This window comes from Lissotriton helveticus, chromosome 5_1, assembly GCF_964261635.1.
Source record: "Lissotriton helveticus chromosome 5_1, aLisHel1.1, whole genome shotgun sequence".
Classification (NCBI taxonomy): Eukaryota; Metazoa; Chordata; class Amphibia; order Caudata; family Salamandridae; genus Lissotriton; species Lissotriton helveticus.
Window position 1 is genome coordinate 1,200,056,093 of NC_136065.1, and position 20,175 is coordinate 1,200,076,267.

General features: G+C 44.7%; 1 protein-coding gene across 1 annotated transcript in view; it reads right to left on the bottom strand.

Annotated features, from left to right (window-relative positions):
- Nucleotides 1-20,175, bottom strand: part of FAM204A (family with sequence similarity 204 member A) — a 380,149-nt gene that overhangs the window by 299,571 nt on the left and 60,403 nt on the right. Inside the window, exon 3 of the mRNA XM_078641197.1 lies at nucleotides 12,658-12,694. Within this exon, the coding sequence (XP_078497323.1) occupies nucleotides 12,658-12,694 (37 nt within the window). The remainder of the gene's footprint in view (nucleotides 1-12,657; nucleotides 12,695-20,175) is intronic.

Genomic DNA, 20,175 nt, shown 5'->3' on the forward strand with positions numbered 1-20,175 from the left:
TATAATCAGCCACATCCGAACAATTACGTCTAATTCTGAGCAATTGCCCATAGGGCAAATTGGCCTTTAGATTGCGTGGATGGGCGCTTCTGTGGTGCAGAATGGTGTTCCTATCAGTCTCTTTTTTATGGAGCGATGTAACCAATCGTCCTTCCTCACATCTCACTTCGACATCCAAAAACATCATGCGACTAGTGCTGTTTTCTATTGAAAATTTGATGTCCCTGTGTCTTGCATTGAGCCACCCATGGAAAGACATTAGCTCCGCCTGGCTCCCCTGCCACAGGAGCCAGACGTCGTCAATGTAACGATACCACTGTAAAATTCGATCTCTGAATGGGTTGTTAGCTTCCACAAACTTCTGTTCGTATTGTGCCATGAAGAGAATCGCCATTTCTGGGGCATAAGGACACCCCATGGTGGTCCCCTTCACTTGCATGTAGTACTCACCATTGAAGGTGAAATAGTTTTTCTTAAGTGCTATTTCCGCCAATTCTAAGATTAAAGCAGTGGGGACCCGGTGTTGTCTTTCTCTCTGGTCAAGATAAATCTCCATCACTTGTAAAGCCTCTTCTTGGGGAATTTGAGTATATAGCGACGTGACGTCCATCGTAACCATGATTTGAGACTGTACATCAAAGCTGGTTCCTTCAACTTTAACCAAAAAATCAGTCGTATCTCGCAAATATGACTTTACCTGACTCAAAAAAGGTTTTAAGAAAAAGTCCACATACTGTGCGATCGGCTCTAGACATGAGTCGCACCCCGAAACTATGGGGCGGCCAGGGGGCTCTTGCATGCTCTTGTGGATCTTCGGAAGAAGATACAGGACCGGAGTCCTGGGACATTTCTTAAGAAGGTAGTCGTGTTCCTTGTTTCCCAAGAAGCCATTCTCTTTGCCATATTCTAAAACTTTGGCAATTTGTCCCTGAATGTCTTTAGTTGGATCCTCCGATAATGGGCGATACCAAGTGGTGTTCTTAACTTGTTTCTCGCCTTCTGCCAGATACATCGGGCGGGGCCAGAGGACTACTGCCCGCCCTTATCTGCTTGTTTGATGACGATAGATGGGTCATCTTTAAGCAAACCAATTGTCTCTCGTTGTTTCTTACTCATGTTCTGGTGGGTGAAGCTCTTGCTTTTCTCCATCTTATTGATAAAGAAAAGCAGTACCTGCTCAAATGCCAGCACCTGTTTAGGGATGTTGGTATAGGGAACAAATTTTAACTTGTTTCTGAGGCCTGTTGTTTCCGTACTTTCAGTAGGTGGATTATTTGCAAAAAATGCCTTCAATCTTATTTTGCGGCAAAACTGTATCGCCTCTAATTTGAGTTTAGTATAGTCGGTATTCTTACTTGGCACGAATTTCAAGCCAAGATTAAGTACTGTTTCCTCTTCACTAGATGGTGGTCTTGAGGACAAATTAACAATCGTTGTAGATCTTCCTACGGTTTGTTGTTGCTGCTCCTGGTTCGCATATCCCATGGTACCTTGTACCTGGGTTTTACTTGTTTGCCCTTCTCTAAAAAGTCACCCCTTTCTTTTGGTTCCTATTGTCTGATCCCGAAGAATCAGAGGAAGATGTACTGGAAAAAGTAGTGAATCGGTTCCTGGACCTGCCTTGATAAGTTGACAAGGCTTGGCGAGAGTCAGACTGCAAGTACTAGTCCTCACGTAGAAAAGGATATACCTGCTCGATTTTGAATGACTTTATGTCGCGTTCGTACCTGTTGTTCTTATCGTTAATAGTGTTGTCCCTAAAGGACTGAATATCTTTTTCGATCTTATCCAGAAGCGACTTAGCATCTGTGACCACCTGGCTGGTCTTTATAGCCTTAGTTAATTCCTCTATTTCTTCTGCCTCTTTTTTACACAATCTTTGTGCCGTTTCGATGGTGTGAACCATCAAATCACGGCTACACTTGGTGTTAATATAACTGAAGCCCTTACGATACTCCAGATCTTCCGTAAAAATAACCGGGATGTTCTTAACCTGAAGGCCCCAAGGGATTGTGCCACCCTTGAGGTGCCTCAGGAGGAAGTGCCCGTGTAGCTCAGTTCTGACGTGTTTCTTACGCAATCTAATTAGCTTGTCCGTTTCTTCTGCTGTTTAGCACCAGTACTCAGCGACACTGTGGAAAAAGGAGATGAAGCTATTAGGTTTTGGATGTGGGTCTCACTAAAGGACAATGTGTCCTTTTCTGCCATTCTAAGGAGAGACTTGCAGTCCCTCCGTTCAAATGTATGTATGGTATTTCTTGGACTCCTTGAAGTCCTGTAATCCCTCGCGAGTAGCAACCCGCCCTAGATTCTATGAACAAAAGGGGATAGGTCCATAAACAAGTGGTGGGGGCTAGACCCTTTATAGAATATGTAACACAAATTGTCCTGCCTGGCCACGCTTAAAATAATTGGTTTGAAACCCCTTTACGCCTTAATGCCCTGCTCTACTTACAAACAAGTTTGGTATGTAGCAATTTTCTTTCTCAGCCCATTGCCTTAAAAGAAGTTTGGTTTTGAGGAGTGATGAGTAAAATATTTTCTTTGCATCTGGCAGATACAAAGAATAAAACAGCCCTGATGAGAGTTCAGCGACATTGTGCCTGATCTCGAAACGCGTCGGCACTTTCATAGGGTGGAATAAAATGTCATCTTCACGATACTAAGACCGGCTGGTCCAGTATTGATTTGTTTAAGAGCCATTCATTTGCTTATAATTCCCCCTTGGATTGGTTTTCTCTATATTTTTCTTTTGATTGTAATGTTTGTTTTAATGTTGTTTGCGATGTATTCTTAGTTTTATTGTAATGTTTGATGCAAGGAATTTTCTTTTTTGTATTGTGTAAAGAATTTGTTTTTCATGTATGTACAAAGTATTTATAGCTGTGTAAATATTTAATGTATTGTTCGTTTTCTGTCATGTAGCTTGTTATAACTTGAAAAAGATTTAAAAAAACATTGACACTAAGTAAAGTGTCGAGGGTGATCACAATAAATTGATCGTTCCCTCTCAAGAAGCTTGTGGAGATTTTGTGGTTAGGGCAATTTGTGTTACATATACTTTTCCAAAGTTGGCATTTTCTGCCTAAACCAAATGTGTCTTTCTACCAGTGTCCAGTACATGACTATGAATAGCTCTACTACGATCTGTTGTGTATTCCTTTCAGACATTGGGCCAAAACGGTCTTGGGTGTGGGGCAGAGTGTTCCTCTCCTGAGAAGGATGTCATGGGGGTTGTACTCAGCCTTCCTGAACTTCAAAGTGTTGCTTGAATGCTATGCCCACCGCTTCCTGACTTCTGAAGCTGAATGCCCTGCTGCCTAGGCCTGCCTGCCCTTTGTTTAAGTCAAGTCAAAATAAATGTATTATGTATTATCCTTATTAATAAAATCACATAAATGAAAAATATTAACCCCAAAATTTCATAATGATAAAAATTACACAGTAAAAGACAAATGTCCTTCCTATTTGTTTGCTATAGTTCATAACGCTTTCTAATGGCCATTGCAACTTTAATATAATTTGAGATTGCAATACAAATCGCAGGAGTAGCCAATGATTGCAGATATTTGAACCCTACAACGTATGTACAAGACAGGATGTCTCCTAGAAGTGGTGCTAAAAATGTCACCATTGGTTCTTTGTAAAGCGAGCAAAACGACAAAGTGCAACGTGCTCTGGGTAGCCATAATGTCACAAGGACAAGGAATGAGTTTGTCGGCCCACCCAGATTGACTTGGGAATGCCACAAGAAAGTGCGACCTGCCTAGACGAAATCTGGTTAAAAGAATTGTGTCTGTAAATTAATAGTGAAAGTTAAATAAAATTGCTGTTTGACAGTGAACAAGCAAATGGGACCTGTCGCCTCAAATTGCATGTGGCGCGCGGTTGCCCAGAAATAATGCGCCTCTTTCATGATGGCCTTAGCTTTTGTGTAAATACTTGTCGGATTGTCAAAATAATCTCCGAAGCCTATCTCAAAAAGCCTTTCCCTCACATCTTGAAGCCAGGGGATCGACAGTGCATTGTTCAGGTTGATCCAGTCTTCAATCACCTACCTAGAGAATAATAATTCCTCCGACAACTAGATTTTGGCCCATAAGAGCAAAGGGGTGATGTCTATACGATCTTCTACATATTCCATCCCCAATTCTCGGTGACAAAAAAGTGTGGGGGCGCTATTTGGGGTCATCAGTAGCCTTTTTATAAACTTATTTTCCATAACTTTTAGAAGGGGACTTTTATTGTAGCCCCAAACCCCTGCCCCGTAAGACGCAAGATAAACATTTTGCTTTGTATAGAGTAACTAACTCAGTCACCGGCTTGTGGCATAGCTTGCAGGCAAAGCGGAAAAGCCCCTCCACAACCTTGCTTGTCTGCTGAGCTCTTTCAATGGCAAGTGGTTCCCACTTCATCTCGTTGTTAAATACGTTCCCAAAGTAAGCAACATTATTCAGCTTCTCAATACTCTTGCCCCTTACAATAAATGTTTTCGTTTTTGTCATTTTAGGGCCACACACCATGACATAAGATTTTGTAAAACTAACCTTTAGGTCAAGAGCCGACATAAAATCCATGAAGGCATCGAGTGATTTTTGTAAGCTGTTTGCCGTCAAAGCCATGAGCATAGTGTCATACGCATATGAAAGTAGCTGGACTGATTTCCCTTCAATACTGGGGAAATCAATTTTCTTTCCTAATAAAAATGTCTCTAAACCATTAATGTAAATCAGAAAAAGAAAAGGAGCTAAAATGCACCCTCACCGAACGCCTTCTGTGGAGATAATGGGCTTGGTCTTCTCACCCTCCCCCTGTGGGCAATAACTTATGGCCACAGTGGTGTTAGCATGGAGTCTTCTCAAAAGGGAAATCAGTGCTTCCTCTATGCCCATTTCCCCAAATAGCTCCCACAAATTCTCCCTGTTAACTCTGTCTAAAGCACTGGACAAGTCCATGAAAGCCAGGTGGATAGAACTCCTCCTGGCCTTCATGTACTTGTCCATAATCAGAGACAAATTGAGGCACTGCTCTGTAGTACCCAACCCCCTGCGGAAGCCGTATTGGGTTTTTGAAATTACCTCCTTGATGCTTGACCAAGCCTTAAGTCGAGCAAGGACAACCCTTCCCAACACCTTAGCAGTAACGTTGATGAGGGATATTGGCCTATAACAGTTGGGGTCATTCCTAATGCCCTTTTTATACACAGGTACAACAATGGCCCTGGGACGGGGCCAATCGCAACTGATTTGAAGATATTAGTCAACAGGGGTGTCCAGAGGTTGTTATTCCTTTTAAACAAATCGAGTGGAACCCCATCTGGTCCAGGGGCTTTCATGCAGATTCCTTTCACTGAAGCTTCATCAAACTCTGCCACTGTGAGAGAGGCACTAAAGTGGGAGGCCAAGGTTAAATCCATGGGCAAATCCTCACTACTGCCCGTTAACTGCAAGCAGTTTGGGTTAAATATAGCCGAAAAGTGGGATTACCAGGTGTTGCCCTTTGCCCTAGACAGTTTGGAAACAAACTCAGGAAAGAGGGAAGGTTTTCAAATACCTACACCAGGTCTACCACACACCGCCCAAACTGTTTAAATATGGTCTCAGAGACAGCGACACATGTAAACGGTGCGGGCACACGGGCGCTGATTTCTGGCATCTGGCTTGGGAATGCAGATGGGTGGCTATGTTTTGGGCTGATGTAATACACAAGCTGAAAAGTATGACTAACATCGAACTACAATTGGCAAATGGTGTGTCCTCCGGATCTCCTATGGACCCGCTGCCCCATAGATTGTGGAAGGCATTTCAGGATGAACTTTTTTCGCCCCTGTTCTCCATCTGCTGTCAATCCCTCAGCACTGCTACGGTTCCGGATAGCTGGAAACTGGCCGTGGTCTCCCCCCTCCTGAAGAAGGCAACATTGGACCCCGCTTGTTTGGGGAACAACCGGCCAATCTCGTTGCTTCCATTTCCTATTAAGATTCTGAAAAGGTGGGTCACTAAACATCTGTCCAGTTTTTTGGAAACTAACACCTGGCTGGACACGGCTCAGTTTGGTTTCAGGCCTGCCCACGGCACCGAATCTGCGCTAGTGGTTGTCCTGGATGATCTTCGTTCGGGTGTCGACTCAGGTCACGCAGCCTTTTTAGTGCTGCTTGATATGTCGGCCGCGTTCGACACGGTCAGCCTCGCTATTCTCATCAGCAGATTGGAGGAAACCGGGGTGGCTGGTCTGGCCAGAGATTGGCTGGTTTCCTATCTTATCCTTATTAATAAAATCACATAAATGAAAAATATTAACCCCAAAATTTCATAATGATAAAAATTACACAGTAAAAGACAAATGTCCTTCCTATTTGTTTGCTATAGTTCATAACGCTTTCTAATGGCCATTGCAACTTTAATATAATTTGAGATTGCAATACAAATCGCAGGAGTAGCCAATGATTGCAGATATTTGAACCCTACAACGTATGTACAAGGCAGGATGTCTCCTAGAAGTGGTGCTAAAAATGTCACCATTGGTTCTTTGTAAAGCGAGCAAAACGACAAAGTGCAACGTGCTCTGGGTAGCCATAATGTCACAAGGACAAGGAATGAGTTTGTCGGCCCACCCAGATTGACTTGGGAATGCCACAAGAAAGTGCGACCTGCCTAGACGAAATCTGGTTAAAAGAATTGTGTCTGTAAATTAATAGTGAAAGTTAAATAAAATTGCTGTTTGACAGTGAACAAGCAAATGGGACCTGTCGCCTCAAATTGCATGTGGCGCGCGGTTGCCCAGAAATAATGCGCCTCTTTCATGATGGCCTTAGCTTTTGTGTAAATACTTGTCGGATTGTCAAAATAATCTCCGAAGCCTATCTCAAAAAGCCTTTCCCTCACATCTTGAAGCCAGGGGATCGACAGTGCATTGTTCAGGTTGATCCAGTCTTCAATCACCTACCTAGAGAATAATAATTCCTCCGACAACTAGATTTTGGCCCATAAGAGCAAAGGGGTGATGTCTATACAATCTTCTACATATTCCATCCCCAATTCTCGGTGACAAAAAAGTGTGGGGGCGCTATTTGGGGTCATCAGTAGCCTTTTTATAAACTTATTTTCCATAACTTTTAGAAGGGGACTTTTATTGTAGCCCCAAACCCCTGCCCCGTAAGACGCAAGATAAACATTTTGCTTTGTATAGAGTAACTAACTCAGTCACCGGCTTGTGGCATAGCTTGCAGGCAAAGCGGAAAAGCCCCTCCACAACCTTGCTTGTCTGCTGAGCTCTTTCAATGGCAAGTGGTTCCCACTTCATCTCGTTGTTAAATACGTTCCCAAAGTAAGCAACATTTTTCAGCTTCTCAATACTCTTGCCCCTTACAATAAATGTTTTCGTTTTTGTCATTTTAGGGCCACACACCATGACATAAGATTTTGTAAAATTAACCTTTAGGTCAAGAGCCGACATAAAATCCATGAAGGCATCGAGTGATTTTTGTAAGCTGTTTGCCGTCAAAGCCATGAGCATAGTGTCATACGCATATGAAAGTAGCTGGACTGATTTCCCTTCAATACTGGGGAAATCAATTTTCTTTCCTAATAAAAATGTCTCTAAACCATTAATGTAAATCAGAAAAAGAAAAGGAGCTAAAATGCACCCTCACCGAACGCCTTCTGTGGAGATAATGGGCTTGGTCTTCTCACCCTCCCCCTGTGGGCAATAACTTATGGCCACAGTGGTGTTAGCATGGAGTCTTCTCAAAAGGGAAATCAGTGCTTCCTCTATGCCCATTTCCCCAAATAGCTCCCACAAATTCTCCCTGTTAACTCTGTCTAAAGCACTGGACAAGTCCATGAAAGCCAGGTGGATAGAACTCCTCCTGGCCTTCATGTACTTGTCCATAATCAGAGACAAATTGAGGCACTGCTCTGTAGTACCCAACCCCCTGCGGAAGCCGTATTGGGTTTTTGAAATTACCTCCTTGATGCTTGACCAAGCCTTAAGTCGAGCAAGGACAACCCTTCCCAACACCTTAGCAGTAACGTTGATGAGGGATATTGGCCTATAACAGTTGGGGTCATTCCTAATGCCCTTTTTATACACAGGTACAACAATGGCCCTGGGACGGGGCCAATCGCAACTGATTTGAAGATATTAGTCAACAGGGGTGTCCAGAGGTTGTTATTCCTTTTAAACAAATCGAGTGGAACCCCATCTGGTCCAGGGGCTTTCATGCAGATTCCTTTCACTGAAGCTTCATCAAACTCTGCCACTGTGAGAGAGGCACTAAAGTGGGAGGCCAAGGTTAAATCCATGGGCAAATCCTCACTACTGCCCGTTAACTGCAAGCAGTTTGGGTTAAATATAGCCGAAAAGTGGGATTACCAGGTGTTGCCCTTTGCCCTAGACAGTTTGGAAACAAACTCAGGAAAGAGGGAAGGTTTTCAAATACCTACACCAGGTCTACCACACACCGCCCAAACTGTTTAAATATGGTCTCAGAGACAGCGACACATGTAAACGGTGCGGGCACACGGGCGCTGATTTCTGGCATCTGGCTTGGGAATGCAGATGGGTGGCTATGTTTTGGGCTGATGTAATACACAAGCTGAAAAGTATGACTAACATCGAACTACAATTGGCAAATGGTGTGTCCTCCGGATCTCCTATGGACCCGCTGCCCCATAGATTGTGGAAGGCATTTCAGGATGAACTTTTTTCGCCCCTGTTCTCCATCTGCTGTCAATCCCTCAGCACTGCTACGGTTCCGGATAGCTGGAAACTGGCCGTGGTCTCCCCCCTCCTGAAGAAGGCAACATTGGACCCCGCTTGTTTGGGGAACAACCGGCCAATCTCGTTGCTTCCATTTCCTATTAAGATTCTGAAAAGGTGGGTCACTAAACATCTGTCCAGTTTTTTGGAAACTAACACCTGGCTGGACACGGCTCAGTTTGGTTTCAGGCCTGCCCACGGCACCGAATCTGCGCTAGTGGTTGTCCTGGATGATCTTCGTTCGGGTGTCGACTCAGGTCACGCAGCCTTTTTAGTGCTGCTTGATATGTCGGCCGCGTTCGACACGGTCAGCCTCGCTATTCTCATCAGCAGATTGGAGGAAACCGGGGTGGCTGGTCTGGCCAGAGATTGGCTGGTTTCCTATCTTCAGGATCGACATCAAGTAGTGGCCCTACCGCCTTTTAGATCTGGCACAAAAAGAGTGGGGCAAGGGGTACCTCAGGGGTCGGCCATCAGTCCCATCTTATTTAATCTCTACCTCCGCCCCTTAGTTAAGCTGATTAAATCATTCGGTATCTCAGTTATTAATTACGCCGATGATACACAGCTTATTTTTTCCCTGGAAGGTAGAGAGGCTGTGTCCCAGGAGACCTTTCACCGCTGCATGACAGCCACCACGAACTGGTTGCGCATCAACTCTCTTCAGTTTAATGGCTCAAAAACTGAGGTGCTACACTGCTCTATGGATCGCATTCCTCGGCCTTTGCCGGTGGATTTTTGGCCCACTGCTTTCCAGGGTACAGTTGCGGCAGCAGATTTCACCCGTAATTTGGGCGTTTTGTTTGGCCCAAATTTGCAGCTGAATGTTTTTGTAAACAAAACGGTCGCCACATGCATGATGCTACTCCGCACTCTACGTAAGATTCTCCCTATGCTTCCGGTTCAAGCCAGACCAGAGGTAGTGCGTAGTATTATTCTCAGTAGGCTTGACTACTGCAACGCACTGCTTCTGGGTGCCCCTGGTACTTTGATTGGAAAATTGCAGCGCATCCAGAATATGGCTGCTAAATTGGCCCTCTCTCGACCACGTTTGGCCTCTTCATCCCTTGCGCTTAAGGACCTCCACTGGCTACCTGTCCACCAGCGCATCTGTTTTAAAGCATTGTGTATAGTGTTTAGGGCCCTCCATAATCAGGGGCCTGTCCCGCTACAAGAGCTTTTCTCCTGGTACTCGACCTCCAGACCCCTGCGATCTTCATCGGCATATCTGGTCACAGTCCCTAAGATCCGGAGGATACGGATGGGAGGCCGCTCCTTTGGATATACTGCGGCCAAACTTTGGAATTCTCTGCCAGGGACTCTAAGGAGCACGGGGGAATTCTCCCCATTTAAGAAAGGCTTGAAGTTCCATCTATTCCCCAAGGCAGTGTAGTGCTGTGTTTTGCGTTGGTCTGGATAAGTCAAAGCGCCAGGATACCCTTTGGGTGACGGTCTGCGCTATACAAATATGCAATACATACATACATACATACATACAATGTTCTCCACATGTATGCTTGTTGGGGCTGGTACCGTTGTGAAGGGTGGCACAGGTAGATTGGTAAGAATTGCACTTTTGTTAGCTAAGCGGCGGGTGTCGATGACCTGGGAGAGCAAAACTACTCCCTCTTCAGATCACTGGCTAAAGGACATGGTATACTGTCGTGAAAATTTGGTAGTATATGCGGAGGAATTACCGGCTCCCTCTAGATATTTGGGAACCTGCGTGGCAATATCTACAGTCAGCTGTGCAGGACATATCATCTGAACCTGACTAACATTAAAATTGTACAAGCCAGCCTCCCTATGATATTGCACTGCAATTTACAACTGAGATATCTGATGTATCTTTTAAATTACAATATAGCCACGGGTTGTTTATGTTGTTATACAGATTAATGCGAATGTTTACGCTGTGTATGTAACATTCATAATCACTAATACAATTTATTTAAAAAAAACAAATTGTAAAAAAAAAAGAAAGAAGGAAGGTTAGACAAAGGGGGCATCTCCTACTCCCGGGCTGGCACTGGGTATAAGAAAAGCACACTCAGACCTCGAATCAGAACACTCGGTACCTGCAGAAGACTTAAGAGGACTGCCCTGATGTTTGAAGAAAGAAGACTGGACCTGCTTGTCTTCAACCCTGGATCCCCAGAAGTGACTCCAAGGGGCAGTTGGCTGACCTGTTTGAGCTACAGGGACACAAGCTTGTAGAGGCCTCCTTGCAACTGCCCAGCTGACTAACACCACCTGTATCTGCCTTGGCCCTGCTGCTGCGCTCTGCTGGAGTGTTTCCCGATATCAAATAGGTGCCCCCTAGGTCCTGGACCCTTGGCTGCCATTAGAGTGAACTCTAATTGCATCAAATCTACAAAATCAACACTCAGGTCAAAATACAGAAGTTTGGGGCTCTTCATGACTGTGAGCTGGCCCTCGTAACTGCCGTGTCCCTCGAGAATAGGACGTTCCAACAGCGACCTGCTTTTTGCGTTAAACGATGGCTTCTTGTGCCATCAATGAGCTCCTCAGGCCCCCACCAACACAAAGCTCCAGCTGAGGCTCCTCACGAGGACTTGGACTATGAGAAGGCAAAAACTCCACAAGGAAAAACCTTGTCCCTGCATCTGACCCACGCTCCAGCTCTGTCAGCTTGAACAGGTGACTTTGACCCAGTCCAGCGCAATAAGTTACCCGTGAGTGGTGCAGAGTGCTTTTTGCCACAATTTTCACCTAGAACTTTAGAAATTCATAACTCTCGTTCTACTGATTGGATTTGTTTTATTTTGATGTCATTTTATTTATTAACCTTCACCCTATTGTTTTAACTTGGTGTGTGGTTTTTCTTGTGTTGTGTTCTCACTTTATTACTGTATGAGTGTTGCATGAATACTTTTCACATTGCCTCTAAGTTAAGCCTGACTGCTTTTGTGCCACGCTACCAGTAGGTTAAACACAGGTTTATTAAGTGACTTTTGTGATCCAGCCTGAAAAGGATTGTGGTTGTTACTTGAGTGGGTCATTGCCCCTCTCAACTACTAACCGAATTCTTACAGCACACATAGAAAAGGAAGGCAATAAAAAAACTATCTTTCCAAAAAGGGTAAACACAAAAAAATGTAGCACAATGCCAAAAAGTGTATAGATGCCCTTTCTTGCATTCTGCTTATACACTGGAATAAATGTAAAGGAGCTAGGACAGATGGAAATGCACAGACAGCGGGCAGGGCCTGCCACAAGTAGGATCCCCTTCAAAAACGTTTAAAGTGACAGTATCTTTTGAAGATACTACTTCTGGTTCGGTTTAAGATGTAGGCATTACCACCTAGTTGGGAAGGGCAGCCAACAAGAATGACAGAGTAAATGTTACCCTTCAGAACTGCAATTATCTCAACATTAAGGTACCAATTTTACACAACCACTCTTACATTTTGAATTAAGCCAGATACACCTTTCCCTACGCTCTTTTTAGATTACACACTTTTGTTTCCATTTTTAATTTACAACTACAGTGTTTTCATTTCAAAAGGTACTACACTACATACAGAAGGTAGGTGAGCTGTTTGGTTACCCAGGTGAGCTGTTTGATTTACAAAGAAGTTTCTTTCCCCTGATGACCCTAAGCGAACATTTTCAGAGTACTGGATTTCATGTACTGTACTTCAAAGCCTTCAGGTTTCACAGGAGTAGATCCTTGAGAATAGTAGAAAATCAAACAGAATAGTTGTCCAGTCTTTTTACTAACTCAGTGCCAATGTACTGCCCACAAACAGTTTTTATTTTATTGCACCCAATGGAATCTGGGCTGAGATCAATTGCCACATAGGTGAATGAGGCTTGTGAGAACACACAATTACACATTTTCATGATGATTGTCAATGATAATTTTTACAGTACCTCTCACAGCCTCCTGTCTGAGATTCTTCAAGTTTATCTGAAAAAAAAGAAAAAGTCAAAAGATTTAAGTATCTAAATTAAGAGAAGTGTTGAAAGGAAATAGGCATCACTGGCGTATTTGATTTAATTATCTTCAATAACTACAACTAAACTAAACTTTTCTGAAAGAGCCTAACTTTTCAGAAGGAAAAGACACTTGCAGTTAAAACATCTGGCGAGATTTACTAAAAGACTGGTAGCAAACAGCAGTTATAAATTGCACATCGATTTTTTTAGACTAGTCTTTTGCAATGTGTCCCATGTACTAATAGGTAACATCTCAAATCCTCTAGTCGCCGAACAATGTGCCTAAAGAAAATTATAAGCAGGTTCCTATTTACAGCCAATGTGCTTGGCTGCAAACACAGGGATGATGGCTTGCAAGGAACAGCTGAGTAACATTCCTGTGTTTGTATGCTGAAACGAGAAACTGTTTTTTAAGCACCATATTTTCTTTAAAGGAACCAGTGTGTTTCTTTAAAATAAAAAGCTTCTCTTTTTGGAAAACATCAGAGAGAGAAGGCAGTGGTATAAGAGGACTGTAGGCACTGTTCAGAAGGGGCAGGGTGACAGCGGCCCCTTTTCGACTCAGCTGCCACCTCCTTTGAGATGTTAGTAACTGGTCAGTGGTTTGAAACTCAAATTCCGGTTATAGACCATTGATGCATACTACACCAATGTGCAATTAGGGGACTAATGACCCTTTCAGGCCCCTTCCTAACTGGTATTCAGAATGGCGCTGTAGACTATTTTGTAAGTCACAAGTGCTTTCTGACTCACAAAATGGCCCATGGAACGTTAAAGACACCTGCAGCCATACGTTGTTTGACAATTAGCCAATCCCTCCCTGGAACTTAGTCTGTGAATAAAAGGTCTCACAGTAGATTCTGGTCTCCAACCTTTTTTTCCATAAGAGCTGCTTATGTTCAATGAAAATCATCTTGAGCTACTAACAATATTAGTAATGCAATAGTGACACATCACACAAGATTGCAACAGTAGCCACCACCATATGCTAGTAGCGATCATCTCAGTGCTTCGTGTAGCAATGTAAATAAAAAATGCTTTGTTAATTTAGAATGCGCCTACATGGTGTGAGAAGTTTGCCTGGTATATGCTGTCCACTAATTAACACGTTGACCGCAGCGGAAATTCCACCGCGGTGCTGGCATTCTAATCAGTGGGAGAGGTTCGGACTTCCTCCGCACACGCCCACCGTCAAGTGGGACGGAGGGGGCCATCCACAGCATAGAAGGGGTTAAAGTGGGCACCTTGCACTAGTCCAAACGACCCTTATGATGTATGAGGTCAAAGATAACCTTTAGAAAGCTATCCTAGTGGTAGCTGTGGAGAGCAGCCTTCAGGCTTAATCTTGAAGGAATGTAAAGCAGCTTGTTTTACCAGAATATTTAATTTAGTTTTAATTAAATGAAAGGAGAACCACACAATAGTTATAAAAATATGTATTTATTTATATAACACTCTCTAGTATCCTCTACATGAGGATACAACACAAAGCACACAATACGTTAGCAAAGAAACAGTTCTAAGTAGCTCAATGCACAGTGGACTCCATGGGGAGACCAAACCATATACTAAAATATTGGTATAAGAACCATGACTTGAGTCGAGACACTGTCTGGAGTACAAAGAATCGCTGGGACCCCAAGGAACCACTTAAGGTGAGTAAACAGAGACCCCACGGAGGACGGATGCAGTGTGGTAACACGACCGCGGGCTCCGTACAATTCTATGGGGAAGTCGCGGTTAGAGTTTTAAAGTTTAAGGATCCTTCTTGGTGGACTTCGAAGAAACCCTTTGGAACTTAGGAGGTTGGAGAGCCGTGGATACCGGAGTACCCGAGTTACCTATCTCGGGGGAGCCGGCTGCATAGGTCTGAAGTGGTGTAGGAAACCGCTGTTGTTTTAAAGGAGGACTTCAAAGAAGAGCTGCTGCCGGGAATGAAGAAAGTGTCTGTTGGAATCCAAGGGTGGATATGTGATGGAAGGAACCTGAAAGCAGAGAGGACCGAGTCTGGGTCACTTCAGGGTGCCCAGGGGCTCAGTAGACGAATGCCCACAGATGCCGGGTGCTTCAGGTGCGAAGAGGAGATGCTTGAGCCACGAGAACCAGGAGACGCGGAAGACGACCAGGAGCCGGATACGAGATGTCCCATGAAGGATACCGAGTGCTGAGGGGTCGGTGTCTGGATGGAGCACCAACAAGCCATGGCAACAGCAACCCACGCAGGAAGGTCAAGCAGTTTACGGTGTGGACTAGCAAGGTACAGGGGACTCACCAAGTAATGGGGAGTCAGGGCACATCTGGAGCAACCACGAAAGCCCAACAGAATTTGTGATGGCCCTCAGGAGGACCCACAGGCCGAATGAGCAAGAGTCGCGAGGGGACCTCGAGCAAGATCACATAGTGCCAGCCCACGGAGCACTCGGTGCGGGTAGGCCGGAGTTCTTTGGTGGAAATACTGCTCAGGGTCAGGACTACACGGAGTCCAATGCACAAGATCCATAATCACCAACAAGCATATGCACTTGCAAAAGTACGCAGTGCACAGGGGTTCAGGTTATGCGGTCCCCACGAGGAATACTGGCCTCAAACTCGGTTTAGAGGGCAGCTTGACCTCAAGGAACGTAGGAACCCACCTCCTGTGTTGCTGGAGCCTTCGGAGTCCGCAGGAGCTCAGAATCAGCAGACCGGTCAGTTGCGTTACGGTGCCCGTGAATGCAGGGGAGTGACTCCTTCACCCCAAGGGAGATTCTTCAGATGTCCTTGATGATCCACAGGTGGTGCACGGGCACAGACGATGCTTTGGAAGGAGAGGGAGACAAAGTCGGGCCCAGTCGAAGTGCAGCGAAGTCCAAAGTATCCAGACGGTCGAAGTTCAGTGGTTTCTTGTTCAGAATCTTGACCACGTCAAATCTAAAGTCCTACAGCCAGGTGAGCCCTTATGTACCCACAGGAGAGGGTTGGACACATTCAGGGGACCCTCCCAGGGGAGGGTCAGGACAGGGGGAGTCTTCTCCCATGTCCTTTGTCCAGTTTGGCGCCAGAGCAGGAGCCAACGACTCCCAGAACTGGTTTGAATTGGGCTAGGCACAGGGACACCAAGTGTGCCCCAGATGCAGACTTTTAGGCACCTTGGAAGTACACCCACCCAGCCCCAATACACTAAATCCTGTCTGGGAGGTGATCATACCTCCCTGTGATGGGATGCCTCTTGTCCTGCCTTCCCCTGCTCGAGCTTGGCTCAGCAGCAGGAGGGCAGAAATGTGTCTCTGGTTGGCAGCAACCATTTTGTGTTTGCTGGGTCGGGAAAGCTGGCACCGGAAAGACCAGTGACCCCACGAAGCTCGCTTCAGAAGGGTGGAATCATACCTCCCGCACCGGTTACCGGTGTGGAGGTATGATTTCAAGGTGTTTGATACCAAACACAACATGTTTTGTTTCAGCCGAGATAGCATTTATGCGAGGTTATAATGCACCTCTACCTATATGTCTGGCTGTGTCACAGACAACCCAGGAGAATAGTCTCCGAAGGCTGCAGAGGGGCTCTGCTGATGCAGGGGCACCCTCTCACATAAAACCCAGCATCCTGCCTTCAGGATTTTGAAGGCCTGCTATTGGGGTGACTTATAAGTTTTAAGTGTAGTGACCTATAGATATAGTGAACCTATATCTAACGTAAGTGGTGCTAGCACCAGCTTACACAGGCTGCAATGGCAGACCTGTAGTTCCATTTTGCATGGCCTCTCATGGGTGGCATGCTTCAGTCCACAGGAGGCCTCTGTGGTACCTATGCCCTGGGTACATGTGTACCATATACTTGGGACTTAAAATGGTACCCCAGTGTCCAATCTGGAGTGTACCTAAGTACATGTCATTACATTTTAGGGAGAAAGCAGATAGACTGGGGTCCTGAATAGCAGGGTCCCAGTCAGACTAGTCAAAAACAGTGTAACATCCAGCAAAAAGTGGGGGTAACCATAAGAAGCAGATCCTACTTTCCTACACATGGATTATATAAAACAGCTGCAATGCTCCTTCCTCTGCAATGCCCCTGGTGCCAATGTAATAACAGTAGTAATAAATCCCATGAATGCAACACGGTTTATCACAGAAAGACCAGCTTCAAGTATAGTTTGAAAATATTTTATATATATATATTTATAAATACTTGATATATTATATACATTTTAATTCAACCATGCAAAAGCTTCTAATTATGTAGGCTGGGCTGCGCACAAGAGAGCTACTTACAGGTAGCTGGAGAGAATCCATAGCTCATGAGCTACTTGTTGGAGTCACCTGTCTCCACTCAGTCTTGGGGAAGGCAGACTAACCTCAGGTCTGTTCTGAATCCCGCTCCAACAAAACTCTGCCCCATGTTAGTATAAGATTATATTCTGTATTATTGAGCTACCAACTATGCATTGTTATAGACAAGATGTGACTGGAAGGAAAGTTCCACAGATGATCCCAGGAGCAACCGATTGTTCAGATACCGAAAGGATTATCCCCTGACAATGTAGCAAGAAGACAGTCGAAGTCAAGACTTTTGTGAAAACTCTGGAAGTTGAGCTGAGGCTAAACATATTGAACCTTGAATTGGAAACTACATTTCTGTATTTCAAATGTGGGGTATCACCTGGAACTTCGAGCCACTGGAATAAGTAGGTAGACATCCATCAGATGCACAGTTATCAGAAGGCTGCACGGAGAGACGGGGGAATTATTTGTTGCAAGTTTTCAGTTTGAAATAATATGTGACCCACTTGTTTCTATTCTTGAGGCCTGGCACTAGACAAAAGCCCTCTGAGACTTTGGTAACTAGAAAGATGATCAAATATGCCCCTTTGTCTCTCCAAATCCAAGTTTGGATTCTAATGATAGCATTCTTGTCCCACAAAGCCTTTGGGGCTTTATCTGGTGCAAGTCTTTTGGGCTGGTTATGATGCCATGGTGTCATGAGCACTCATGCTTTCTGAGATGATGATGAAAACTCAGTGGCATACCCATAACATAATCTAACTGCCTCAAATAGATGCCTAGAGGTACAATCATTGCTTACCCTTCAAGTAAATACTAGACAATCAAATATAAAGCGATGGTCATCAGGGTCTTCTCCCAGGACAAAAATGGGAGACTGGCCATTTCAAAATGATGAGCAGGTGCATACGTTATACTGGATGAGGAAACCAGATTGTTTCTTGTGGCATGCTTCATCAACTGCTTCCTCATCCCACACTGGTAACATGGTACTAACACAGCGGACTCAACCTCAGTGTCAGGGCGTTCTTGGTAAAAGATACTGGATAAAGAAGGGATCCAGAAAGAAATAGCTAAAAAATACCTTAAGGTAAACCAAAGGAATTTCCTTTATTCGTAGGTACCTTGATTATTCTTTAAAACACAGATGGATGGTAATTGGTTTAATGATCAGTTTCCACACATGTAAGACTAACCAAGAACTACGGACCCATGAATGCCCCTGACCATTTCTGATCGGATGAAATCTGGGTATCAGTAGTGAAGGATCAGAGTCCATCAGAAGCAACCGGTCCGCAACTGTCTTTTTACTCTGGAATAAGTATCCCATTGGAGCACTCAAACTCCCTCAGGGTAGCAAAGCAGTGCATTCCAAGTTCAATTTAGGGGAGGTGGTGTGGGATAGCAGTCCTAATTTGAAGGCACACAACAACAACAACAGCACTTTTATTACACACACACACAAAACTAAATACTATGACACCCTCATCCCATTATACTCTCCCAATACCCCCACCTATGCCATATTCAATATCACAATATAATGTAGGTTCATTATGTATGAGACTGACCTGCTGGCTTTACCAGAATGTCACCACATTAAAAACAATATCCTCATGCTATTTCGTTGTCAATTAAACAGATTATAAGAGGTGACAGTACATTAATAAAAGCAGCAATGTATCATGACTCAACTTGCATCACAGTTTACATCAAAGGAAATAGTGCTAAGATTAATGAGCATTCATTATAATGGAAACATGCATTGTTCAATATCAATGTTGGCAATAAAGCATTAGAATTCAAAACAACATGTGTGTTAAAGTCTTTCTTTACACTCTTTAGCCACAAATGCAGCACTAGGAGCAAAAGATCCAGAGTGCTTGAAAGTTGGGCAGACTTCTCCTGGGGTGATCTTTGATATTTAGGGGTGCATTTTCATAAAACACTCAAGGGGGCTACTGCACCTCGTGCAGGCCCCCACAATACCTGCACATATTGTTGGTGGTGCCTCTGCCCCTTCTTGAGCAAAGCAAGCCAGAGATGTGAATATTCAACCTCTCTGCGAGGCATTATAGAGTGCTGCAGGCCTGATCTATGAATTTAAAATGAGCAGGAAAGCCGCACCGCTCTGTTGACTTTGTGGCCTCGTGCCACAGCATTTTCTTTCTTTTTTTTTCTTGATCCCTTGGTGTCCCAGTTCCACCTGAGACACCCACAATTGGTAGGCGTTGTTGTGGGCGGCAATGAGAGCTTGAAGGCCCCCATTAGTTTCCCGCTTTCACTTTGCACACCTGCGAGCGGGTCTCTTTTCTCCGACCCGAGGTCAGCACGGATGGGTATGTGATGGCAGTGTACTCCTGCTCTCCCCCTGACAAGGGGCCATTCTCCTGCTGGTAAGAACATCTAGCACAGCCTTCCCTCCACCGGCCACCAAAACACTCTCTTGGTGGTACTACTCAGGCCTCAGAGCATCCTGGCTTCTTGAACAGCCCCCCTGGGATGCAGTAGAGTCCAAGGACAGTCCGCAGAAGTCATGAGAAAAACATCCAGGGTCCACCAGCTGGTCCAACTGTTCCTCACTTTTTCAACTGGGCCTGGAGAGACCTATCCTAATCCTGGGGTTCAGCAAGAGACAAAGTCCTAACATTCATCTTGCAGGGCATCAGGTGGCTTTTCTTTCCAACTCGGCATCCTTCCACTGCTAACGCACCAGGTTCTTCTCAGCTATCTATCCATTGTGTTAAGGGTTTTTACGTGGGGTGGAAAGTTTTAGGGGCCATCAACCCTGGCCAATTCGCAGATGTCACATCATGAAATGAAATTAAATTAAATGAAAAGATCATTTGTAAAGCGCGATAGCTACCCTCAGGCGTCCTAGCGCTACAGACGACACTTTCAGGTGGAAAACAGTTGAGGATTCATTCGGTTTTATTGAAGATGAAAGTTTTTAAGTGTTTGCGGAACAGAAGTAGGTTAGGCTCAGATCGCAGATGGAGGGGGAGGGAGTTACAGAGTTTGGCCGAGTTGTAAGAAAATAACCAGCCTCCACTTCTGGATCTCTTGATCCTGGGGACTGTGGCGAGGAGAGAGGATGCCGAGAGGAGCTGTTTGTTCGGGTGGTAGGGGGTGATCAGAGAGGGATTGAAGACAGCCCCTGTTTTCCAGAATGCTCGGTGAGCGATGCAAAGGGTC